Source organism: Lutra lutra, chromosome 3, assembly GCF_902655055.1.
Source record: "Lutra lutra chromosome 3, mLutLut1.2, whole genome shotgun sequence".
NCBI lineage: Eukaryota > Metazoa > Chordata > Mammalia > Carnivora > Mustelidae > Lutra > Lutra lutra.
In genome coordinates, this window is record NC_062280.1 from 99,284,055 (window position 1) to 99,311,707 (window position 27,653).

At 43.7% G+C, this 27,653-nt stretch overlaps 1 protein-coding gene across 1 annotated transcript in view; it reads left to right on the top strand.

Moving 5' to 3' along the window:
* Nucleotides 1-27,653, top strand: part of NCKAP5 (NCK associated protein 5) — a 915,059-nt gene that overhangs the window by 848,892 nt on the left and 38,514 nt on the right. Inside the window, 3 exon segments of the mRNA XM_047722528.1 lie at nt 7,509-7,799; nt 7,802-7,822; nt 10,864-11,000. Of these exon segments, the coding sequence (XP_047578484.1) occupies nt 7,509-7,799; nt 7,802-7,822; nt 10,864-11,000 (449 nt within the window).

The window sequence follows — 27,653 nt, forward strand, 5'->3', positions numbered from 1 at the left end:
TACATTCTTCTCTACACTTTTCAAGTCTCAGAAAGCTTAAATCCACTTGGAATTCAAAGGCTGAGTATTCTCATGCATTCCAAAGCCATCAAATTGAATTTACTCTTCCAGAAGGTCATCTTAATGCCACAGCCAAAGGTACCCAGTAGTTGTGAGTAAATAGCCAATATAGTCATTTTTTACTACTTTGAGAAAGCCACAGGATAAACTTAGAATGTATAACCTACATGTAATTGATGTGGCTGTGGCAACAGGCTTGTTTTTTTTTAGCTTGTTTCAGCCGTACAGATGAAGAGAAGGATGTGCAAATAAAGAGATCTGTTCTCCCATCTGTGGTTTAAGTTCCTGGTGCCAATACCACACATAGCTAAAAGATGTTTAGGAACCTGGAAAGAAGTCATACAAAGACTTATTTACATGACCACTTGCATTAGAAGAAAGCATGCCACTTAGTAATACGGCACGGCTGCTAAGCACCCATTCAAACACCCTTTCTGGCCGGTGAGTTGTATTGGGTCCTCCTTGCATTTTTTTGGCTGAAACTTGTAGATGTGATGAAAATGCTCAAAAAAAAAAAAAAGGTTGGAGTTTAAAATTTTCTCTTTTCCTAGGATTTATTAGTGTTGAAGAGGAAAAAAATAATCTGTGATTACTAAAGTAGTTTGTTTGAACCTGTAAGAGTGAGCAGATCATGGCACAGGAACGAGTACAACTTTTTAGGATAGATGAGCTATAGCTTTGCTAACTGAAAATCATGGCTTACTAATATGCACGTGTACCTGAGAATGTAATAAGTCTGTGAGCAAAGGGAACACCAGTCCACATCATTCATTTAGGCTTTTTAAAAAGCTTCTCAGGGTGCCAGCTCCAAATGGATTTCTTGAGAGAACAGACTCCATCTTTTCTATGCATGAGGCAGCTTGCCACCAACTCCAAGTACTTGGCTCCGTATTCACAACTGCTTATTGATGTTGACAATCATCTCACCTCCAAAGAAATGGTTGCCAAAAGGTAATTGCTTAGGAAATAACCACAAGGTCGTTGTTCCAGTAAGACAGACCCAGGTGCTGCAGTAGAATACTAACCGTGCCGATAGACGTTTTGTTTATGTTGGTTTCCATGCCATTGTATGTTCGGGGCCTTCACCTTTCCCTGACGACCACTTGTGAAAACTTATGGAGACCCTGCTTTGTCACGAGCACTGTGCCAGGCTCACTACAGATGAGCTGTCACTGTGCACACTTAGACTATTTTCGAACCCTGTTGTCACACAGCTAGCAGGTAGCCCGCACGGGTCTTCAAGCCTTGTCTTTCTGGCTCCGATGGCTGTTTTTTCACTTCCTTCTTCTGAATACTCAGAGTAACTTGGAACTCAAGTCAGGTTTTCTCAAGCCTCTCCTATCCAATAATCTCTTTGGACAAATACATTAACCCTACCAGGAGTCTGGGTTTACAAATTCAAGCGATCACAGATTTGCGTGATAGGATCTGTGAGGAAAAGTTTGAGACACGCAGAAGAGAAGGCTGAGGGAAAATAAGCAGCATTTTCCAAACACTCAAAAATCATTGCTAATTCAGATTCCACCAGCATGGAAATGTGTATTAACTGAAACAGTGCTGGAAATCAACTTTTCCCTTTGCAGCTATTTTTAAAGATAACAGTACCATGTGAAGAAAATAATATAAAACAAGTTTGGAACAATCCACTTGAGAGAACAAATTGTTTTAAAAGAGAGAAACTCACTGCTTTGTGTAACCCATGTAAGATGTTACCAAATAATCTCACCTACTCACTACAGATGGTCCCAGGGAACTGGACTCTGTAAGAGCTTAGTTCTTCTACTACTATGGGCACTGATGTTCAGTGGGGATGCCAGCACTCAGCACGACATCACGACGTCGAGAATCCCTGAGGATGAGGACCAGGGTGATGGTGCCACTCTGGCAGCAGCGGCTTCTTCTTCTTCTTCTTCTTCTTCTTCTTCTTCTTCTTCTTCTTCTCCTTCTCCTTCTCCTTCTCCTTCTCCTATTTCTCCTTCTTCTTCTTCCTCTTCCTTCCTTCTTCTTCCTCTTCTTCTTCTTCTTCTTCTAGACTTGAGACCTTCCGGCCAGTGATGGTTTGCAGGAAGCAGCTGGGCAGGGAGAATAAGAAAGACACCAAAACCCCATTCTAGGAGCTGTCCTTGTCTTGGTCACAGACCCTTGCTCTAAGGGCTTGGAAGTATTAAGAAATTGGCCTTTAAAATATTTAATAATTCTGAATGATCTTATCCCTCCGGCTATCTGAATTAATGAAGTCTGACCATCTGTGAAAAATAGCTCTACAGAAGAAGGAAGTCAGCTCTTTGCTTTGTTGCCAGAGTCCAGAACAAAAGGCAGCAGATTGGGATTTCAAAAGGAAAGCATCATATTCACTTTAATTTCAGGAAGCATTTCTAAAGACTAGAGCTGTTTTTTCTCCACCTGTGCTTTTCATTACACATGGTGAGAACTGACTATTTGTCAGGCACCATGCTGAGCCCTGGTGATGGAGAGTAAATCAGTTTACTCAATCAGCCCAGAGTTATTATCAGCTCTCTCAGCACATAATCACTGTATTGTTGAAAAAAGACAATATAGAATCAGGAATGGACTTATATGACAATGTTGAGGAGATAAATAAAATCCATTCTGCCCCCAGGATGCCTATAGTCTAATAACATTTGTTTAGAGAACTGTGCTCTTTTCTGAATGACAGTCATGTGCCTGTTCCAGGCATCATACTATGTTTATTAGGTGCTCTGTTTCTAGTCCTCAAAGCACCCCCATGATGAAAGCTATATGATCTAATTTTCAGATGAGGAAACTAAAAGCACCTGCCAGGATTCCTGGTGCAGGGAACATAAGGTACTAATTCTCGCTGGTGATTGAGTGAGGATTTTATACTCTGCACCCTAAGTTAAGAGTAGACATATCCCCACTGGAAATGTTTCTCCAGAACTCCTTCCTCCACCATCCCATGTAGAACCTCACCCTTTTTGGCTACTCACCCCACACCTGGGCTGCTCGTCTCCCTCTTAGGCACAGTAACTTCAAGCTTCAATGCCAGAAATGCTTCCCAATTCAAGCATTCTGAGATTTTTCCCAAAAAAAGGAGGGCCTAGAAATTTCTGTATCAGCTGCTAAGAGACCATAAAGATGTCCATCTCCTTGCCTGCTGGAGATCTGCAAAGTGATGCATTTGAGGTTTGAGTAAAAGATCCTGAGTCTGTCCCACAAGTAAGAGATTCCCTGCCATTCTGTTGCTGATGCCCTGAATGGATCCCAGGGGTGCTGAGAAGTGGAACCATCAGCTCTCAAGTAGCCAGTATTTTCCTCAGTGAGCTATATATTTTCTATGTGTGCCATGACTTTAAGAGATCTGGGAAGCACCATTCTGAGTCATTCCATGAAACGTCTAGGGCTTCTCAGTGCCAGTAAGTGAGAGAACTTAACTTTGAGAGAGTGAGTGAGAGAGAGAAGGCAAATGGGACAATGAGAAGTAGGTAGGAGGACTGACCAGGGTCAGAGATGTGATCGATGACCTTGGAAGAATGAAACCTGCTAGTCCATCCAGAGACCCAACCCTTGAACTCATTAGAAAGGCCCTGTTGGCAGCTGTTCTCACACCCACAAACGTGAACTTATATTTGTCAAGATCTAGACTGTCAGCTCATTCAAGATGCAAGGTCAGCTTGCTACTTTGAACTCTGTTCCCATCACAGCCATTTAATTACTTTGTGGATTCTTATAATTCTCCAAGGGGAGACAACAAGCTGGCTTCAAAAGTACAGTACCTAACATTTTTTTCAGCTTACAGTATTTTTACGAACTGTGAGAAACTTACAGCACCTTAAAGAAACTACATAAAGAAGGTGTCAGCATTTTCAATATAAACTCCATTTCCAAGGCTTATGCATTCTGGAGAAATTTGCCTGAGGGTGAAACTTGGCATATGGGGCCCGAGTCCGGACTGTCTACATCTCATTTCATAGGTACTTACAAATGAGTTCTTCAAAGTCACTACATTTGGCACCTGTAATTTTTAGAAATAAAAAATGACTTTAATAGCAGGTGGTTTGTGAGTTTAGTGTCAAACACACAGTTCTCAGAGAATCTGAGAACTCAGGAATACCAGAAGTCCTGTTTTACAGATTCTGGTATGATAATATTAGAAAGGAAAGGAGGGAAGGAAAATAATTTAAGGGACAGACACCAGAAAATGTTGGCATTTTCAGAAGGGTATCCCGTACCTAGCCTGCTTTCATCATTTTTCCTACTCCAGACCTCTCCTTGCCCTATTCCCTGTCTTGCTTCATAGACCAAGCCAGCACATACGGGGCTTTGGGGGCTGGGGCTTTCTCCCCAGAAAAATCACTGAAAGGCAGCCAAGGATCTCATTCTGCTTTTTTGAGTCTTCATTGGAGGGAACTGGATTCAGTGCTCTCTGAGCCATCAAATACTTGGGGTCGGGGGGAGGACGCATTTTTAGGCAAAGCCGGAAAAAACTGTTCCTTGGAGGCAATGCCTGTTGCCTAATCCAGAGAGCTGTGATTAATGCCAGGGAAACCTTGGCATGGACATCTATGGATACAACTGAAGAAGGCAGAGGGAAGCATTACTGAGCAATCATGGTCCTCAGAAAACATGCCCTCAGGATGTGCAGGCACCCTGCATGGGGCAGCAGCCATGTAAATACAGGGAAAGTTAAGAGTAGACTCACACCTTGGGATGGGGAACATGGGAGCCAGCTAGATTTCAGGAGTCTGCTCTGATACCAGAGGAGAAGCTGAGCACCTTGCCTAGGGAGTGGCGGGTGAGGGGGTGGGAGGGGGGAGGATCCTGTGAGCTTTGTGCTCACAACGTGGCCTCAGTGGCTCATAACTGAGTGTAGCTCCCTTCTGGATTTATCTGTACTTTGGGGAAGAAGGATCAAGACAGCTTGATGGTTGAAAGCTGGATCTTTGTAGTTCCACCTGACTGGATTCAAATCCAAGCTCTTTCTCTATAGCGCATGACCTTGGGCAAGTTACTTAACCCTTTGGGGCTAGGATTCCTCACTTGTGGATAGTGATGATAGTTCTTACCTTATAAGGTCACAAAGTGATGACATGATGCCAAAAAGGAGCGAGGTCCTAACGGCTGAAGTAAGCAGACAAACTTAATGATTCATGTCCACAAAAGGGAAAGATCTCCCATGTCTCATCCTGCCGAGCACGAGCACGCTTTGGGTTTGGGGCTACGAAATCCGGAAGGGGCTGGGAGTAAGTTACCATGGAGGCAGCCCGGGGCAACGTGGGGACTAACACAGCTCAGCTTGACAGCCTGTGAGTCCGCTTCACGTTGCCCAGCCCTGGGTCAGTTCTGAGGAAGACCCACTTGCTTGTGTGAGACCGAAGAAGTTCAGCCTCTTCAAATTGCTCCAAGTACAGCACAGGGACATGCTAACTCTGAGGGTTTTTTTATTTCTAGGCAAAAGGAAGAAAGACCTTGAGTTCTGAATAGCAGGGTCTTTCCTTTTGAACTCATCTGGCAATGCCTCCCCAGGCAAACAGCTGCTCCTTTCTCAAAAAGGCCCTTCTGTAACAATCAGGCCCCCTTCAGTGAGGAGGAAATGAATAGAGAAGACAATGAACAATCTTTGAAGCTGGTTGAGAGTAAAGCTGGCCAGGTGGAGGCCTTGAAATGAATGGGGCTAAGGCTTAGCCCTACTGATTATGAAAAGGAAAAGCCCGCCCCTGGCTGTCGCCATATGAATCTGTGCTCCAGCAGTCCCTGACCAGTGTCTGAGGTCCCATGGTGTATGAGGCTGCTCAGTGAGAGAGGGTATCTTCATCTTCCCAATAAACACCTCTTTGAAAACAGAAGCTTCTTCTTTGATAAGAACTTTGTCTCCTGAGCGCCTCCAAAACCAGCACTAAACCTACTAAAACCTGTAACAGGTCTATCCACAGCCCTACCCCCCCCCCCCCTTTTTTTTAACCTTAGTGTTAGGAAATTCCCAGAATTGTACTATTCACTTGCAGCAAAGAGGTTTTGAGGAAGAGGGTAGGGAATGGACAGGTTCTGGAATTCTGGTACTAATTGCCCATGGGATTGTATACCAAATGGGATTGTGTAAAGAAGGCACTTATGGATAAACTATCCACCTACCAGGTACCAGCTAATATCTGATAAATAACTTAAACATTTTGCATATGTCACTCTTCATTATTTAACTCTTTCAGCTATCTTTCACAGGATGTTCCATAGCATTCTAAATTCTAGAGATTGGATGGCGAAGAGATTTGTATCCTCACAGCTGCCTCAAGGAATCTGAGAGCTCCAGAGCTTAAGAATCCTGTGTCGGGGTCCGTACAGTAGTTATTGGCAGTTCCCACTTTGGAAGATGTTCCATAAAAGCACCACTAAAATGTTAGCTGTTGAGCATCTCGATGCAAAGAGTATGCCATATTCTGTTATATCTGCCACCATGCCCAATAGGGTACTAAGTATTTCTTAGTCTTAGAACTGTAAGATGCCAATACAAATTTTATTAAGGATGTTTTATTCTAGGACTATCATATAAATAGGAGACTTTGGGAGTGATGAGCAGAACTAGGAAGTTGTCTCATTGGCTTGGATCAACCATTTCAGAAATCAAATACGCAATCATTTTTGCCAATATTGTATTTCTGCCTGTATATAAAATTTCTTAAAGATGAGACACATCAGAAAATGTTGCACACATGCAGTGAATCAACTTGATTCATTTAGGGAATAATAGTTTCAGGGATCTCTGGGAGTGACAAGAAATCCAACAGGTACTGATGGGTTGTGTCACTGGGTGAAGTAAGGGGGAAAGACAGGCAGTGGCTCTGTAGTCTTCTCAATAAATTGACTTCAAATGGCAGTTGGGTCAGATGAAGACCACGTGATACAGTAGAACTATCATGGGTAAGGTACCTTTTGGAATGACCTTTAGAGCATGTGCACTACTTGCCCTCACAATTAAATTGAGAGGCCAGACACTTAGTTAACTGTCAGGTGGACGATAATTCATGTAAGAGATGCATAATTACCTTTGTTAGGACATCACTTCAATGTGTTATGTGTGCTCATTACTCATCGTATTTTGGTTAATAAATTTCACCTAATTTGTTGAAGTCATATGATTTCCAATTGAAATAAAGGTAACCAAAAATCATTTTGGTGTCTAACGATTTTTTTTTTTTTTTCTGTGATAACTCTAGTGAGCCATCCAGGGTGTAAGTACATGTGAGTCTTAATGCCAGTAATGGCTGGCTGTTTTCCCTCATATTATGTGAAGGGAATATTTCCATGTTCAACTAAATGTCGGTGTGATGCCACTCACTTCAAACTTACTACACCATTAGAAGTATTTCTTCCTTTTAGATATCCCCGTTCCTCCAGATCAGAGACTAATGCTCATGATCCTTTTATCCTTGTATGTGAGCCTTCTCTAATCCTCACTATGTTATTCTGTCTAGAATCCAACTGCCTGATGAGGACGCTGGACAGTGGGATTGGAACCTTCCCACTCCCAGACTCGGGAAATCGCTCCACAGGGCGGTACCTGTGCCACCCAGACTTCCCAGAGGACACTGAGCCCATCCTCTCTCTCCAGCCAGCACTCTGTGCCACTTCTTCCATCAGAGCTCAGACCCTTGAACGAGAAGTGCCTTCCTCTGCAGACAGCCAGGCCTCTGCAGATAATGCCATTGTTCATTCCACATCCGACCCCATCATGACCGCCAGGGCCATACAGCCTCTTGAGAGTCACCTCCCAAACCAGCTTCCTCAGGTAAACCACCTTCGACCTTCCAAATCAGATTGTTTCCACACCAAAATAATGCACTTGCTGACACAAAATGGAAAACAGGCAGCAGGAAAGGTTTCTACCAGGAGGTCAGTCGGTGACCTCTACCCAATGGGAATGTGGGCGAATGAAATCTCTGTAGGTCCTCAAACAAAAAGTAAAAGGACACGTGTTAAACATTATGGGCTCTTGTATTACAGCACGGGATATACACACATGGAAAGGAAACAAGCACCTAAGCACAGGTATATGGAAATATAAACTGATGGGAAAACAAACAAACAAACCACAACAACAAAAAAACAAAGGCCCACACAACATACACATAGGATTTTCTTTTTTACAACCTAACTCTGAATATAGACCAGTTTAGGCCCGAGGCATAAATTTAGCGGAATTGTTGTTTGCCCTCTAACCAGAAATGTATGTCTTCTGACATATTCCTGTCCTGCTCAAATATATTTATATGTTGATCTATAAAAAACTTAGTTTGATATATCAGGGGTAGATTGTGCATTAAGTGCAATAGAGTGGAAGGAGCCTCCCCCCTGAGAGGCACCCCCCCGCTTCGTCACAGTCAATTGAAACAAGCTTCCGTGATTCAAGATAGGACCAGGCTAAGGGTCAGAGTTTTTTATTGTTCCCTCAGGATTAAAAATATTTATTGCAGTGCAGGATGACACTAAATAATTTTTAACTTGCATGGCTTACGTTGCATTTATGGCATGCATAAGCATCTGAACTAGAACTCTAAAGACTCTCTTTTATGATTTGATGACTAGAAAGGAGCCACAAGTAGAAATTATCCTGTCGGCTTTTGAGAAATTAGAAAAGAAGACTTTTAATTAAATATCTTTGAATAAATGTGATTGAGCTATTCTCATGGCTGAGTTCTTCATACAATACCAACTACCATGAATGTTTCATCACAAACTTCGGCTCATTCCGAGCCAAGGCTACATTTCAGAGGGCTGCAATGCATATTATTTTTTAAATAAACGCATTGTTAATTAATGACACAGCCTCTAGAGATTCAGGGGCGAAATCTTAGTTATAGATTATGTGCTCCATGCTTGAATAGTCACATGTGTGACCTCAATTCAGCGGCGGGCTGCCGAGTAGACTTCATGATTAAACACTGTCATTATAACAAATTGAATAGAAACCACAAGCCTTGAATTGCTTCATAAGAAGGGGATTGGAGAGATTGTTCTGATCTTGCTGCTAATACTCACCGTGATGGTTTTTGGAGGTTTGTGTCTTAATTAAATTGTCATGAAGGGTTGTAAAAAAAAGAAGAAGAAGAAGAGGAAGAAGAAGAGAAGAAGAAAAAAAGTATATGCAGAGAGTGAGGTTAACAGAGCCATAGGGTATTACTGGGGTCCCCACCCCGCAGCTGCCTGTCTACCAAATGATAGCGTCACTGTAGTCCAGACACAGGCCCGCCTTTCCAAGGGTGCTCTTTCTCTGTGGCCATGGGCGACTCACTTGAAAAATCAGGGAATGGAGGACTGGCTGGAACAAAAGGAAAGTGAGGTTATTCCCGCTGAGAGGAGTCCCTTCCTGTCTCATGTGTGCCTTTCACCTGGTTTTTCACTTTCCCGCATAACGGAAAATAGAAGTAACTGTACAAGTCTCACAGTGCTGACGAAAATACAGTGACTTCGCTTCTCCTCAGGAGCAAAATGCTGTGGAGAGGCTGTCTCACAGCACGTCCTGTTGGTAATCACTGAGGATGGAGCATAATAACAGCGGTTCTCCTTTTGGGCCTGAGGAGAGAATTCACTCTGCAGGTTAATCTACTATTAAGGGTAATGGGGGAACTTTCTTTAATCATTCCCTGCTAATGACACCCTCGCTACTCAAAGTGGGATGCATAGGCTAGCAGCATCAGGATCGCCCCCGGAGCTTTCCGGAAATGAGGAATCTCAGACCGGCACTCTAGACCTCCTCATCCAGACACTGCAATTTAACAAAAGCTCAGCTGAAGTGTAGGCACGTAAAAGCTCGAGAGTCCTGCCCCGCGAGGTCTTTTTTTTTTTTTTTTTTAAGATTTTATTTATTTATTTGACAGACAGAGATCACAAGCAGGCAGAGAGGCAGACAGAGAGAAAGGGGGAAGCAGCCTCCCTACCAAGCAGAGGCCCGATGTGGGGCTCGATCCCAGGACCCTGGGATCATGACCTGAACTGAAGGCAGAGGCTTTAACCCACGAGCCACCCAGGTGCCCCCCCGCGAGGTCTTTAAGAGCAGAGTTGCCCAGGGGCACATTCGGAGCGCACTGGGAATGACTGTCATGGGTATTCTAGGAAAATAAGGGTTCCCTGCCCAAGTATGTTTGAGAAGGGCTGCTGCTGCTGCTGCTGCGCTGCTGCTGCTGCTGCTGCTGCTTCGTCATCATCGTTGTCGTCTTCTTCTTCTTCTTTCCCTTTATTATCAGAGGTTAAGCTCACAAGAAGCATGGGGGAAAAGTCTGCTTTTGAAATCAGACAACCTAACATTCTCAGAATATACTTATACTCTAAATAGGAATCCTTTAAAAAAATCTGAAAATACTTTTATCTCTAAATTTATAGTAGTATCTTCAATATAGGACATATTATTTAGGGCTTCTAGTTCAAGTCGTTTCTTTGGACATAATGACAATTTTTCAATAGTGGAATGGAGGCTCTGAGAAGTGCTCCCAAAAGGAAACCTGTTTATTATTTGATATCAACACTATTTGAGGAGGAATGGGTGTTTCTCAAAGGGTTTGCCTGCTGACCCCTTCGTAACATGAAAAGTCTGTCAGCATTTTGTGGAAAAGTTTGCCTCTAGCTCTCCAAGATGGACATCCTCAATAGATACCTCTAGCTATGCAGTGTGGATGTTGTGGTTAACACAGACTTACAGAATGTTGAGATACCCAGCTCTGACTGTATTTGGACCTTTTTTATTAATGCTGAATGTCTCCCTCACTTCCCTCCCTAAACTTGTAAAGAATTGAAGGAAGCAGATTGTGATTTCATGTATATTTTCTCATTTAGGAAAAATCAATTCCCAAAAGCAGAATGAAGCAGAGCCAAGGCCTCAGACCTGCTCGTCATTTGAATATGCTGAAAACACCATTACAAGTGAGCAGCTTCCAGACTGGGGGGGTGAAGGCCCCACGGCTGAGACCCAGGTAAGGAAGTGGGGCGGGCTGATGGGAGGGCACCCTCCGCCTGTTGCCCTGATGGTGAAAAATGACTTCCTTAAACCCTTTAACGACAGATTCAATTTTTGGATCAAATTTGTCATTGGCTCAGTGAATAAAAACTAAGGCCCAAGGCTCACCTTCTTCCTTGCATGTTAAGGAACACCATGGGCGGTTGGGAGGAATTGAAATGCTTCACAGATCTGCCCCTAGGTTCTTGAGGCATGGAAGCTCTGCCCAGATTAGATTGTTACACAATGGGCACTCACTTTCCCAAGCCATGAGAGCACCATTGAGAATGATATAATGACACTTTTTCATGACCTTATCCTTACTTTAACCTTTACCTAGTTCCTGTGAGACAGGTAAGGAGGTATAATTATACCCCAGAGTAGTCAAATGACTTGCCAGTGTCAATGAGACCTGTGTCTCTTCAGCCTCTACCATTTTTGCTGGAGATCTTCCTCCACCCTGAGATGGCACACATAGGCCTCCTGATGTGTGATTGGACCTAGGAAGTTGCTCAGAGCTCAGGGTTATTTCTATCACCCATCAGGGTTACTTGGTATTCCTTTCTGTGCTTCCTCCTCTTTACCCCTTCCAGCTGGTTACCTGGGCCATATTCACCTTGTTCACTATTTCTCAACTTGTCCTGGGTTGGCCCCCTTCAGGCTCTTTGTTGGTACCTGGCAGTGAGAAGGGTGGGAAGAAGAAACATGGATCAATTAACAGAGCTTCCCCACCCTTCTTAACTCTTCTCACTCCTGCTGCCTTTGTCTCTTCCAGTCCTGCATTAGGAGCCCCCATTGCTCTTCCTAGTACAGTTTCTTTCAACTATGAAGAAAAATACCCAGATCAGCCCACATCTGGGGTCCCCCACAACCAGTGGGGCCGAACCTTCTTTCAGCCTTAGCACCTCAGTATGGACTCATGACAAGTAGGGAAAGAAATTCTCGGGGCTCATAGCCTCAATTTACAGCAGAGAACACAACTCCAGAGAGATGCTAGACCATATTCAGGGTCCGTACTCAGGAGTCGGGACTAGAACTTGGCCCTCCCCCTCAGACTAGAATCCATGTCTGACACTCAGAATGGCAGGCTCTACAAGGCAGGAACCTAGGAGGCAAAAGAGTAAACAGTGTAGTCTATCATGCTTTAATTTAGACATAAAATGTTAAAGCAGTGGTTCCCAAACATGAGTGGGTATCAGAAGCACACGGAGGGCTCCACATCCATTCATGCCATGTCCGACTTGGTACTGATGAGTTGAAGTCGAAATATTTCTAACAAATTCCCAGGTGATGCCGATACTGCTGGGCCATGGAAAATACTTTGAGAAGCCCTGTTCTAAGAACTCTGTGCTCGCTTTGGGAACCGGAGAGTTGAGAAAACCCTAAAGACACCCAGAGTCAGTGGGGGAAATTGTTCAAAAACAACAGGTAGTGACAATGGCAAAGGGGTTCAGGCAAATCCAAGAAAGTAAAAACAATATAATAACAAAACAACAGCAACAACTGAATGCGGGCCAGGTGAGAGCCTTCCTGCTACATGTGATGGCAGGACACTCCTCACCCAACATACCTGCCCAGCAGCACAGACACCTCTCTGGGGTTCTCTCCCTCATCAACCTGCCCAGTTCTGCCCACTGGAAAGTTCATTCTGATTTGAGAGAGTCACTGCTGTGAATTGGAACTTAGAAGCCTGCTTTGCTGACTGCCAGGGGGAGAAAGTTGGAAGCCAGAGTTAGCTTACAATTCTAGCACCCAGCACAGGGCCTGGTTCCATTAGGGTTTGTTGAATGGAGGGATGAAGAGATTGATCTCATCCTACTGCAGAAAGTGTTACTGGGCCGTACTGGAACTCTAAGATGTGGGGCTCCCCTAGCACCCCAGCCTAGAGACTTGTCATCCTTCATGGACATCATCGTTGCTGGACTATCAGTATCCCACATATTGAACCCCGTACCTCCAGAGCCTCTCCCTCCTCCTAGCAGGAATAGGCACTTGATAAACATCTGTTGAATGGGTGAATGAATGAGTCAATGAAAAAAGGAACAAAGGAATGAGTAGCTGCTTGTACTTACAACTCCAGATGAGGGGATTTACATCCCAAAGTGTGTTTTTATGATTTCCAACCGAATGACACCCTCCCAAACAGACTTTAGAAACTTTAAAAGACTTGAACTGTCTGAGATGGGTTGGGGAATAACAGGTTCTAACAGGGCAGACTGCAGACCTGAAAGACATTCTTTTATAATTCTGTACACCAAACTGCAATCCCAGATCTAGTATTCTGGTTCTGTGCACAAAGGGAAATACTGTTTATACAGCATCGACCACCTGAGAGAGCCTTATCGCCACACCAGTGACAGCTCAAGGGTTAGCTGTGTGTACCTGCGAGCAAGAGCGGAGACTGAGTCCTTCAACCCGTCACCTCCAGTGGATGTGAGGAGTATATAGGGTTAGCAGTAGCGTACTTTCCTAAAGGCTCCTGTTCTTTCAAAGGATAGAAGGAAATCATAAATTAGGCAAGCATTCATTCTTTTGTTCTCAAGGTTGATTTTTTTTTTCCCATATCCTCTGATACTTGAAAGCCAGTGATGAGATCAGTTAAGCAAATAAGCCATTAGGCTTGGAACAGCAGCTCCTAATAAGCACTTGAGAAAATAAGACCCCCTAAAGAAGTAAGTGTACAAAATGCAGAGTGGGTAACTATGAGGACTTTTCCTGGCCTAAGACTACGGCAGAGTGGTCAATGGCTTCGTTATCGCAGCCCTGCTCCTGCAGCTCCAGTAAGTGAGACAGACAGGAAAAGCAGAGCTGTTCTGGGGTGGGGCAGGGGAATGGAATTCTGCGCGCATGGCGACCGCGTCACAGCCCATCTGAACCGTGTCCCATCCTCGCAGGATCTTCTGCCGCATTCGACTTGCGTGAATAATCTTAACGGTCTCGTATTACTTATTTAGGACAAGGGTACCCAGAATGTGTGCGTACTCTGCAGTGCTGGCAAGTGCTAGTGACAGTGACCTGGACTATGGAGATAATGGTTTGGAGCTGGAAGGGGCAAGTTAGTGAAAGCAATGAAGAGCGCCACCCAAGGTAACTTGCGGGAGCACCGGGTCTTCCGGGGCAACTCCTCTCCCCCGGAAGCCGCTGATTGCGCCTTTCGCTGTACTCTGCCTCCGCCCCTACCCTTGATTTTACATCTGAGCCCCACATCTCTCCTGAGATCTAATTTTCTGGTATGTTCAGAAGATTGTCTATGTGCATCAGTTTGTTTTCTGGTATAATCTTCATGACATTACAGTGCAGTCTGTAAGGATTTTATTTCCAAATCTGGCATCTCCCAAAAGTCTCCAGTTGAGTTATCTGAGTAATGAAGGAACGACTAGAAAGATAACTTTGTTCTTAATTACATCCTCTGGTGAGTTAATCGTCCAGTGAGCCATGGATGGAGTCTTCCAGGCTTTTTGCTAATATCGTGCTGTGTAGCTCTGCACCTGTGAGCTGGGCTGTTATGAACAGGTCTGTTTATGAAGTTCAAACTCGCTCACTGTATTTTCTTTTTGAATCAGAATTGGCAGCAGAAGAATTTTAAAAATGTGTATATCAGATGGCTTTTCCTTACAGCTATAGGAGGACAGATGAACCCCTAATTCAGAGTGGGATCTGGGGTCCACTTTCCTTCTTATCTACACTGGATTGTCAGAAATATTTCAGTGATGCAGTGGAGAATCATTTTGTTCATGCTCATCAGCTTTTTTTCAAATACTAATTTAGCAATTATGATGAAAACATGATGTTGTTGGTTTGTTTGTTTTTTAAACAAGACTGATAAATTGCTTTAGGGAAATCCTAGCAACCATGTGTGTTTACAGTTTTCCAAGAGTCTTGCCATGGGACATAAGGAAGTAAGAATAGCCATTAGCTGAGCCTCCACCTGGTTCCTGCTCCTACAAGTTATCAGAGAAGCAGGACCAATGGTAAAATGATACAACGGCTTACCAAGAAAAAAGTTATAAATCCCCTGGCTTTGCGGTTAGGTTGGTGTCCATATTGGCCCTCTGTCTGGTTGTGGCAAGAAGGTGGAAAGGGAGGTCTTAATCACGGGACCAGTGAAGACACCTAGGTACTGTTGGTCCAGTTCTTTCCTTGAACTTATCGTGGGTCCACAGTGACTAAGTTCACTTCATTAGCCTTCAGTTGCTTCATCCAGAATGATTTCCAGGGCTCCTTCCAGCTCTAAAACTCCATTTATTTATTGAACAAATATTATGGCAGGCCTCCTCTGGGCCAGTTTCTCAGCAGTGAGTAACTAGACAAAATTCCCTGTTGAGAGTAAACACAGATATGATTAACTACTAAATGTCTATTATTTGTTGAAAAGAGATGAGTGCTGTGGAGAAAACAAAGTGAAGGGGTAGGGTACAAAGGGGAGGGCAGGACTGCTGGTGAGAGGGGCAGGGTCACATTTTAAAAAGTGGTCTGAACAAGAGAAGGTGGTGGTTCAAAATCGGAAGGAGGAAAGGAGGAGAGGGAATGAACCGGGAGGCCATCTGGGGATGAGCATGCTCAGCAGAGGGAAGAGCCAGACAAAAGCCTGGAGGCAAGGGCAGCAGGAGGTCAGTGTGGCTGTCCCGAGAGCAGTTTGGAAGGGGAAGGGCTGATGAGGTCAGACAAGTAAAAGGAGCTAGAGCTCATAAGGGCTTACTTGCCATTCTGAGGACTTTGCTAGACATGCATGGGAGCTTTTGGATGACTTTGAGCAAAGAAGCAGCATAACCTAAGATGTTCCCAAAGGATTTCTCTGGCTACCAGCTGGTGAAGGCTGAAGGAGCAACATCACCTTGGGGGCTATAATTAGTATTAGTCACTCATGTAAGAGATGTTTAGTGGCTGGGGCAGGGTGGTCTTGGTGAAAGGAGTGAGCGCCGCTGGCCAGTACCAGAGCCACAAGACACACATGGCCCATAAGCACTTGAACTGTGGCTAGTACGGCAAGGAGCAGAATTTTCAGATTTTTAGATTTAATTTTCTCTGCTTTCTAGAGTTCTCACCACATGCGGCACATACAACACAGAGTGAAAATGGGCTGATTCCAGATCTAATTAAAAAGACAACACAATTATTGATAGATTAGAGGGTGGGGGTAGAGGAAATAGCAGGGTCTAGGATGGCTTCAGTGTTCGGGTCCTGGAAGGGACAACTCTCTGCTGACTGAAATGGGGAAGGCTGAGGTTGGAGCTGGGGAGGGTTGGGGAGGGGGGAGTGGAGGGGAGGTGGTGGGGAATCTTGCACATGCTCCATGCTAGCTGCCTGTGGAACAGGTGGAGATGTTGAGTAGGCATGTGCTATGGGCATCTGGAGCTCAGCAGATCAGGTCTGGTCTGGAAATGTAACTTTGAGTGTCTGCATACACAGGGTCCAGATGAGGTCAGGAGGGGAGGGAGTGTTGATAGAGGGAGAATCCCATCCTCCCACGTTTACAGGTCAGGGAGAAAAGAGGGAGACTACTCAGGAGGAAAGCCAGGGGAGTGTGTGTCTTAGGAGGTAGGTGAAGAAAGATGTCGGGAGTGAAGGGGGAATTCCATGATTCCATATGTGGCTCATGACTCAAAAGAGGGATAAAATCGTCATCTTCAGTTGTCTGTCTCTACCTCTGGCAGTGAGTTTCCAGTGAGGGGTGAAAGGAAGGTAGTGGGAGAGGGGAGGAGGGATGGTCCAATGGCAATTTGAAAACATCTTGAAAAAGGAAATAAGACAAATTGTGCCAATGAACAAGTGCTGGAGTATGAAAAACTTACCTTAGGGTTCACTTTTTTTTTTTTTTAAGATTTTATTTATTTATCTGACAGAGAGAGTGAGAGAGCACAAGCAGGGGGAGCAGTAGAAGGGGAGAGAGAAGCAGGCTCCTGGCCAAACAGGGATCCCAATGCAGGCTGGCTCGATCCCAGGGCTCTGGGATCATGACCCGAGCTGAAAGCAGATGCTTAACCATCTGAGCCACCCAGGTGCCCCTAGAGTTCACATTTTAACATTGTTTTGTTTAAGTGAGTCCTGCAAAACAATCAGGAATAAACATTAGGGGACACTTAGGGAACCTGGTGAAGAGTGAACTTGTTCCTCTAACTTTTCTTTCTGCCCTTTTGGCAAATGGCAGTGAATCTTAGCCTGGGTCGTTTTCTCAATATACTCATTTTGTTCATCCTATTCCCTTGAACCAGAGCAAATCCTCATTTGAGAGGAGGGGCTTCTTCCATTCTGTTGCCCAAGCCTCAGGGTGAACGGTGCTTCTTTGGATAAGAAGCCAAGGGCTAGGTAGACTACCTCCAGAAGCATCCCACAGCAAAAAGATGCCTTTCCTCGGGCCAGGCACCTGCCCTCTGCTTTTAATAGTGAATTTGTTGCCAGAGCTCTGTCATCCACACAAGCTGACTGAGCCGGCGGCAGCTCAACCCTGGCTGATGACAGAGTGGCCAGGAAGAAAGAACATGTGCAGACAGCCAGCATGGCTGTGGGCCCCTACTGGCTTCCAGCAAACCCTCAGAAGGGGCAGGTAGGATGGACTCACCAGCAGGAACTTTTTAAATGCTGGCAAAATGGATCCGAAAAGAAATAGAAATGATTCAGAGAAAACCGGTACAAGGAGTATGTGTCCTGGGTGTGTAGTTGAGATGTCCTTCCCTGCCAGTCACCATTTTGCCTGGCTTTCACCACATGAACCTGTGAAAGTGGTCCTCCCCCCATACCCCCTCCCCCCACCATACCCCGTAACATGATTTTGTAATAGAGGTCCCCAACCTGCAGAATGGAATTGCTGGTTGAGCTGGAAGCCTTATTTGGATGTTCTCCAAGATAGTTGTCCTTTCTCAAACACGCCCTCTCTCCCTGGCCCCTTGAAATTTCCCGCAGGTAGAGAAGGGCAATTGACAGTGGCTCGTAGGAAAAGCACAGTCAGGGATCTCTGCCTGTCACCACATGCCCTCACCACCATCCCCCAACCCCTGCTAATCACAGCAGGTCCAGGGAGTGGGGGCAGGGGGAGGCTTTCCTTTCAAACATAGTGTCCTGTGACCCCACATTCCCTGGTTTCTCCTGCCCACTTGCTTCTTTGAATCACACTGAATGTGGCCATAGAAACCTACTTTCTAATACCCTGCCTACAGGCTCATCAAACACTAAAGTAAATACATGTCTTTTCTTTCAAGGTTAGTTTCTTTAGCTTAATTTTGAAATATGTTCGAAAAGTCTAGGTTGTTTGCAGCGAGCGGCAGGGGCAGGAATTAGGAGCTGGGTAGGTGGCCCAGCGGGTGAGGTTTCAGACAGAAGTCATTTTGTGGCTTTGTTTCCACAGAGCTACCCACTCTAATTTGCCAAGCTGGGCATAACAAACATTCCCACCTCTTTTCTGCGGGCAGGGCCTTGGACAAGGCATGAGCAAGGGACCGAGGTGGAAGGGGAAGGGGAAAGACAGCAAACCACCAGCAGGATGTCGGATGAGTCAAGACCCAGGAGTTGGATCAATGGAGCTCCAGTCTCTGGATGAAGGGAGGCCAGAGGAGTCTCATCCCTTGCTGAATGTGCTGGACCTGATTAGTAAAAAGTCAAATATCATCCCTAGCCAATGCTTATCTCCCTAGCTTCTAACTCATCTACGGCTGTCCCCAACCCCCTGCCTTCACCAGCCCCACCAGGTATCTCAAAGGCAAAAGGCCAAACTGACACCTTTCTTTTTCCCTCTAGAAATCTCTGCCTCCCAGGCTCTCTGTCTCAACTGGCAGTCTCTCCATTCTTTTAGGAATATAGTCTATGAAGCTAATTTGCCTTGACTCTTTCTTCTCTCACCTCCCACGTTCTGGCTGTCCTGAGATCCTGCTGGCTTCCCTCCCCATATACTTCTTGAATATTTCCTCTCTTTAACCCCTCTACCTGTGCTCCAGCAGTGCCTTCGTGAAACTACATAGCTACTGCCTCCCTTTGTTCCTTGCCCACTGCCAGTCCCTTCTCCCATAAATGCATCATCCCCACTACCTTCATGTCTCTCATATTGTACCTTTTACTGGAAACTCTTCTAGAACTCTCCATTACCCACAGACAAAATCCAGTCTGCTCTTCTACAAGGTTCACAGAACCCATCTTGGCCTTGCCTTTCTGACTTTATATTTTTCCATTTCCTGTTTTAAACTTCATGTGACATCAGACTGCTCCCTTGTGTCCTGGCTATAGGATACTGTTATGGTCTTCCTTAGCTTTGCTTCCTTAGTGAGACCATGAAGTGGTCTCACTTCCTGGAATGTCCTACATACCAACACCTATCTTCTCTAACCTTCATATAACTTCTACTTAGTCTTTAAGTTTCAGTTCAGACTTTACCTCCTCCATGGTAGAAGTCTTCTCAGATATCCCTCCATCAGCCATGCCCAAATTACTCTTCCCTGTCTGTTCTCCTGTAATGCCCTGAATTTAGTTCTGCCACTCAGCACTTGAGGTTATACTTTCTTCTTTGCATCTTCAACTCTCTCACTAATGCCAAGATTGCTCCTTGTTCATTTACTGCACTTAACACAGGGCCTAGCACACCATACTTGTTTAATAAATTTTAGGCAACATCACAAATATTGAATAAAATTGCAACTAACTCATACAACTGGTTAAGGCCTTGTTTAGCTCCTCACACACACACACATCCTTCATCCATTTGGGCCTTACCTTGTCCAGAGGAAGAAAGACCCAGAGCAGCTATGTACAAATGAGGGCTGTGCTAGAGAAAGCAATGAATCTTATTGGCTGTGGAGGCCAATAAGAAACTTTTGCTTTCTTACTTCTTTTCAATGGCTCCATGCAGCCTGGCTTGATTTTCATAATCTCTGCCCCAGTTTAGGAGTTATGGTCACAAAGAGTCATTCTTATTGATGAAGATGCATCATACCCTTGAGATCTGAAAGAGACAAATCAAGATTAAGAACTTTGGTTCTTGCCATATTTGTTCTTTGAAAATATCCACTGGTTAGTGGATAAGCAAGATTGGCAAAAGAATAAAAGCAAAGAAGAGACTTGATCTCTAAACTAGTTCAGGGGCGCCTGGGTGGCTCAGTGGGTTAAAGCCTCTGCCTTCGGCTCAGGTCATGAGCCCAGGGTCCTGGGATCGAGCCCCTGCATCGGGCTCCCTGCTCAGCGGCGAGCCTGCTTCCTCCTCTCTCTCTCTGCCTGCCTCCCTGCCTGCTTGTGATCTCCGTCTGTCAGATAAATAAATAAAATCCCTAAACTAGTTCATGTTGGCTCTTTCACCGCTTGCTCAGTGTCCACACCAGCCTTGGACACGGGTGGTTGGGGCCAGGTTAGTGACATAACCCTGCTCCCTGGATGCTTCTGATCAGACTACACCTGAAGCTCCATCTGAGTGAGAAGACAGTCAGGTACCCTACACAGTGTCATCTACTGCCCAAGGCCATACTGCAGGCTTCTCAGCATAAGGAGGCTGAATTGATACTTCTTTTTAGTTTTCACAATTCTCCTTCTCCCAATCAAAGCCCACTGGGGTCTATAGAAGCCAATTTTGAGCTCACTTTCATGAGCACCCCCTCCTTCCTTGAGCCCCAGACCCTCAAAATGTAATGATCAGGTCATATAAGTAAAGCTTCAGGACCAGGATCCGACAGCAACCTCATGATGCTCATCCAAAAAACCCCAATTTCCTGAACAAGAAGTACATTTTCTTTCTTTGAAGGTGATTACATTCAACAAATTACAAAGAGCGAAGGCCGTTGAGTTAAAAACAATTGGTTTTGCAGTAATTAGAAAAACACAAGGAAATGATGACTGTGGAACAATATTAAAAGGGACCCTGAAGGGTAACAGCTCCAGCTCCCGGTTAATTCCTCAGCTTGAATATTTAGAGATTCACAACTAATTATGCAGAGATGATGAATTTTAAAAACGCTCCCACCCGGCCTTCCCAAGGCCAAGGACTTTAGCTATTAATAGAGCAATCAGATTTTGCTATTTTATAGAAAATTCACACAAAGTTGCATCTATTTTAAAGTGTTCATCTGGCATATGACTTAAATATGACAAATCTCAGTAATGTGCAAAATCAGCATTAGGTTAAATGAAATCCGAACTCATTATAATCACTCCCGAGTTCCCCAGAGAAATCTCTGGTTTCAGACGGACACTCCAGGTAAGAGTTATCCTTAGTCCTTCCTGGAACTTCACTCTTATTAGGTTATTTTCAAGATTTGTTTCATTTTTGACAAGCTCATCCCAACTCAAGGTACATGGACACAGACAATAAAACACAAGGGATTCATCTCCTAGCAGTAAACTGCCCCAGGTGACAAATGCAAAGTACTGACCATGACAAGCAGGCTGCTCTGAGACCCTTATGGTAGCAGGGTCTCAAGTTTCTCTCTGTCACCTTTGTCCACCATGAGAAAACCAACAGCCCTTTCAGCTGTGCAGATGGGATTTGCACTATGCTGAGGTTTGGGGCTTTCAGTGGGTAGAAGTTTTGTGCACAACAATAAAGCAAAACAGCAAAGAAAAAAAAAAAACATTAGCTTCTGAAAATCACGTGGTCCAAAGGTAACCATCACGGGGGGGAAAAAAAAACCCACTGTGTCTTCAGACAGGTTTGAAAAGGGAGGCTGCGATGTGACCTGCATTTAATTATTGAAGCTGCATATTGTGAGGCCCTTAAGAAAGCAAATGTCATGATGGACAGAATGAGTTTACCCTCCTGTCGAAAGAGCAGTGTGCCGTGGCGAGGCCGTCGCTCAATTAAATTGGACTACAGGATACAGAGGAGAGGGAGACCAATTCTGGACCCTAATGAGACATTTTGGAGGGAAGAGAAGCCCCCCCCCCCAGGAGTTTGTCACTCTTTGATGGACGTTCTCCACCCCCCCCCCATCATTACCACAGCACCCCCAGTGCTACCCTCTCAAGTTTGAATGTGTGGTAACCCAAAACATTTAAACCCGAGCCTGCAAAGTAGAATTGCAAAGTAAAAACGCAATCCCTGGTTGTTGTGGAATATGCAGGGGGAGCAAATAATACTTAATGCTGTGCAAATGAGCCATCTCTGGCTGCTAGGGCCAAAAGAAAGCTGGGCGAAGGATCTGAAACTAAATATATAAGCAGCAAATTACATAATGCATCATTTGGGAAACTGTGTGTCCTCTCAGCCTCACACAGGAGTCGCTTGCTAGGACTCCAAGACAGCCCCATGAATGTGTCTAAGGATGGTTTTTTCATAGAGGTGTCTGTCACCCAAGTAATACCTTAAGTGTTCACAAGGTATTATGTGGCCCGGGGCTCTCAAACTGGATGGTTGTGGCCCTAGGAGACATTTGGCAATCTTTGGGGATATTTGGGGTTCTCATCTCCTATCTGATATGTGGATCCTGTGAAGGCTGCTGAACATCCCGTAATGCACAGGGCAGCCCCCAGTAACAAAGCATTATCCTGCACAAAATGTCAACAATACTGAGAAGAAGCCAAGGGAAGATTACCCATTAAGCATCAGAAATGGTCACTGAGAAGGACAAGCTGTCAAATATTGGTGCCAAGGTATGACAGCAGCCAAATCCTGTGCCTACCCAGCAGGCACCCCAGAACTGGCTCAGCACCTAACTGAGTGGTTAAGATGCCCTTCCTCCAAGGGGCTTTGAAGTTCATGCTTCCTCCTGGGCCTTTCACACTTGGTTGTTGAATCCGTTCCGAGCACCTTAGAGTGTTAGGGAGACACCAACTGTGGAAAATGGTAACACAGAGCACAGATTATTTGAGGCTGCTACACATTAAATCACTTATTAGTATTTTCATTTCTGTCTCTCTTAGAGAACATGTGCCCCGAGGAGGCAGAAATCCTTTACAGACTTGAAAGTAACCGGAGGACAGTTAATCCTCACACTGTTCTAGTGAATTAGGTAAATTGCAATTAGATGAAAAATGAAGAAAAAACATAGCCAACAGGTGTTTGGGTTTCCTTAGGGACCTTAGAGTTTCATTTTTGGCTAAAAAGCACATAGTGACATTTGGAAAGGGCCTCTTGCCAGAACCCTTTCTCTGAATGGTTAAGACTCAGAGATTAGCATAAATCTCAGGATTAAAAATGCTGGGGTCAATAAAGGAAGCCCTGTTGAAGAAATGGGGTAAGTAGGAAAAAGAAGGGTCTTAGTGTTCAGGAGTAACTCTTTCTAGAAGTAATTATTATAGTGTGCAAAACAGAGATGCAGTGTGCAAACCTTTGAGGTATGAGGGAAAGGAGATGGATATATCCTAACTATAGAGTGTTTGTTCTCAAATTTCAAGGATAAAGAAAGGGATCATTTCTCATATCCTCCCATCCTAAATGCCCCTCCTTAACCAGCCAAAAACCTAGAAACATATGCATACTGTACAGCCAAGCAGATGAGCTCAGGAAAAACAAAACCAGAAACGAACAGAGTTCTTTCTCAAGCAACAATCAGGGTTTTTGCCAAGAAAAGATGTCAAGCATCATTCAGTGAATCACACTACTGGCTGCTCTATGAACTTCTTGGAATCTAGAAACAAAAGCCATGGCCATTTGGCTGGAAGTGGTTGGACATGCTCATAACCAGGAGTTAGGACTCCTGGTTCTAGGTCAGGCTCTGCAAATAGACTTGGTGATTCTGGATGATAGTATGACTTTTCTGAGCCTTGGTTTCATAGGCAACATGATGCCCGCCTTACCAACCTCTCCCAGAGTAGTTCAGATGTGACATTATATGTCACAAGACTTCCAGTCTGCAGGTGCTAAATAAATATGAGCAGTATTTTGTTAAATGGGTCGAAAGAAAGAACAATTCCTGGAATTTAAGGTGAAGATACAAGAGGAGGGGAGGGGAGCACAGAGACTTTACAAACCACAGGCCAAAATAATGGGAAACTAAAGCCTCAGAAAGGTAAAACCACTCTCATAAATTAGCCAAAATTATACAGTTTCATTGAAGGAAATATCATATTATCTGTATCTGTTTGTTAAAATTCAATCGAAGTGAGAAACAGGGTGATTTAAACTTTTCCGAAACAAGCCAAGCAGCATTCTCATTCTTTATTATTTATTTTCACAATAAGTAGCAATATCCCAAGCTATCACTCAGCATCATTGTTTTCAGATTCGATTACATGGGAATCAGAAATACGGTGAGGCTAGATCAGGAGGGAGAAAGTCCCATTTTAATTAGGACAGGAATTTTATTATAAATGAATAAATCAGCCCACTCTTTTAAGGAATTTAATTAGAAAAGGAGACAGTATCCTTTCCATAGTATTGGCCAAGCTTCCTCTCCATCTTGTGAGAGCAGAGAAGGTGGTGGTTGGCTCCCAGATTCTGTTTATGAGCTCCCAAAAGCATCTTAAAGAGTGTTTTTTTCACTTTGCTTTTTTCACTTAAAAAAAAAAAAAAACTTTATCTTGATTTGTTTGGCCCATCCTGTGCTTTATATAATATGTCATCTCAACAACTTTCCATCCTGGCATTTCCGCTTTTCTAGAAAGAGCTTAGTTAAGATTGGGTAGAAAGGAAGTCTACAAGATCAATATTTTTAGGGAAAGCCCAAAGCTGTGCTGACATCATTCACTGTACCACATGCCCATGAGATCTTTGAGAGGTGCAGAAGGTCTCAAATACTCAACCAAAAGCAAGCAGGTATCTTCTTGGACCACAACTTACTTACTGATATGGAGCAAGCATCTCCCCTCCCCTCTTTCAGCCTGTGTTGAGCTAGGTATCTTCCAATCTCCACCCCCACCTGATGTTCTATCACTGTGCACAAAATGCTGCAGTCACTTGGTCATCAAGCTTCACACTTCAAATCAAGTCTGTCCTGTTTAGAGAAGTTCTTGCAATTTCCCTCTGGTATCATTTTTCAAATTTGGTCTTCTTGTTTGATCATAGAGGTTCCTGCCCAGTCCCCTGTGCCTCTTGCCCCATACAGGGGAGCCATTTTATTGGCTTCTTATTTATTCCTCCAGTCTTTGTGCTCAATAAATAAATGCAGGTAAATATCCTGTATTCAGAAGGGCATTACACCTGCCTGCACTGTTCAGCATCCTGTTGGTTTACTTTGCTTCCACCTAACAATATATCCTGGAGACCATTTCATGTCAGTACATAAAAGTCTTCCCATGTTCTTTTGCACAGCTATCCTCTGTGGCTGTGCCATAATTAATTTAACTAGTCCTCCACGGAATAGATTTCCAATTGGACAGTTGAGTCAAAGAGTGAATGTATCCTCAGGGGAGCTGTGCTGTTTTCACATCTGCCTGCAGTGATTGATGTGCCTGGTCCCCCAAAACCTCACCTACAAATTCAAGGTCAAACTTTTGTGGTCCTGTCAATCTACATGGAGAAATGATTTTCCAGTGTGGTTTGAATCTGATGTATCTTATTAAGAGTAAGGTTGAGAACTTTTGTTTAAACCTATTAAAATGCCATTTGTATTTCTATCTCTGTAAATCATCTTCTTGTGACCTTTGCCCAGTTTTCTATTGAGTTGTTAGTCTTTTCTCATCTCAATCTTGAAGAGCTTTTTAAAGTTTAGGGGGTAGTATTCCTTTGTTTATAATACAAACTAAATGCTCTTGGTTTTTCATTTGCTTGTGACATCACATACCATGTTCTTTGCAATGTGAAAGATTTTATTTTCATATGGTCAAACTCATAAATCTTTTGTTTTATGACAAACCCTTTCTCACTCCAAAGTTACAAGGGAAAAATAATCCTCATATTTCCTCTTGTACCCAATATAATTTGGAATTTTGTCCTCACATACAGATATAACTTCTCAAATTGACTATCCAGTTGTTCTAAGTCAGTTTTATTTTAAAGGAGTAATTTAGCAAAGTAAAAATCGATCAATTTCTTTTATGGCCATCTGTGAGGGAGACAATTTGGTAACTAGGTAAAACAGAGAGATCCCAGTTCCTTCCACTACAATGATTTAACTAGCCAGCCTGAGTCTTTCATCCCCATATTCTGGCATTTGCTGTGTTAGTCGTTTCACCATCAGGTCAGATTAGTGAGAAGGATCATAAGACCCATGTCCAGAAAAAGGAGTGTCTGTTTTCAAGAGCTTTCTGGGTGATACATAGAGTATACTGTCTTTCTATTACTGACTAATCTTTTTTTTTTCTTTTCTTTTCTTTTATTTTATTTTATTTCTTTTCAGTGTTCCAAGACTCATTGTTTATGCACCACATCCAGTGCTCCATGCAATACATGCCCTCCATAATATCTACCACCAGACTCACCCAACCCCCACCCTTCTCCCCTCCAAAACTCCTCAGTTTGTTTCTCAGAGTCCACAGTCTCTCATGGTTCGTCTCTCCCTCTGATTTCCCCCATCTCACTTCTCCTCTCCACCTCCAATGTCCTCTGTGTTGTTCCTTATGCTCCACAAGTAAGTGAAACCATATGATACTTGACTGTCTGCTTGATTTACTTCACTCAGCATAATCTCCTCCAGTCTCTTCCATGTTGATGCAAATTTGGGTATTCATCCTTTCTAATGGAAGCATAATACTCCATTGTATATATGGCCATATCTTCTTTATCCATACTGACTGATCTTTGAAGCACTTGTATTGCAGGCCTAAACATGTGCAAGAGAGGAAATGAAATGTGAAAGAGAAGGCTCTTAGACCAATTAGGCAGTGAAATCTCTCCTTTGGTAATGATTATGAGTAGACTCAGTACTTTTAGAAACTCACTATGAATCATCACTAAGTGCTATAGGGAATAGAGAAGAAGCATGAGATATGGTCCTCCCCACATGGAGCTTAGAGTCAACTTGTAGAGAGAAGTTAGAAACTTGGCATATATGAACCTCTATGTTCATAGCAGCGTTATTTATAATAACCGACATATGGAAACAACCCAATGTCCGTTGATAGATGAATGGATAAAGAAGATGTGGTACAGATATACAGTGGGATATGGCTCAGCCATAAAAAAGAATGAGATCTTTCCATTTGGGACAGCATGGATGGACCTAGAGGGTAATGTGCTATGTGAAATAAGTCAGAGAAAGACAAATACCATATGACTTCACTTACATGAGGAATCTAAAAACAAACAAACAAAACCAAAACAGACTCATATATACAGGAAATAAACTGTCAGTTACCAGAGTGGCTGGGTGTTGGAAGGTAGGTGAGATAAGTGAAGGGAATTAAAAGGTACAAACTTCCAGTTATAAGTAAGTCATGGGGGTATAACAACACTTACCATGTGAATCGTTTAGTAATGCCTAAAAATATTGAATCAGTATGTTGTACACCTGAAACTTATACGATATTGTATGAAAATTATACCTTGATTTTTAAAAAACCACTAATAAGTCCAACTGCATTGAAAGAATTTCCCAAAAGGATGGTACACAGACCCCCCATCCCTATCTATGCCTGCCTGTCCCCTGTCATAACTCCTTCTCTGTGACCTTACATCATGAGTTATCATAGGGTCTTACTTTCTCCATCAAATAAAGACTAATGCTCCCATTTCAAGTGGAGATCATTTCAAAGTCAGAACTCTGTATCTAAGCTTTAGGCTTATAATATCCCTCCCTGTGATTCCATGGTACTCTAGTCTACCATGACCATCAAATTTATGTTA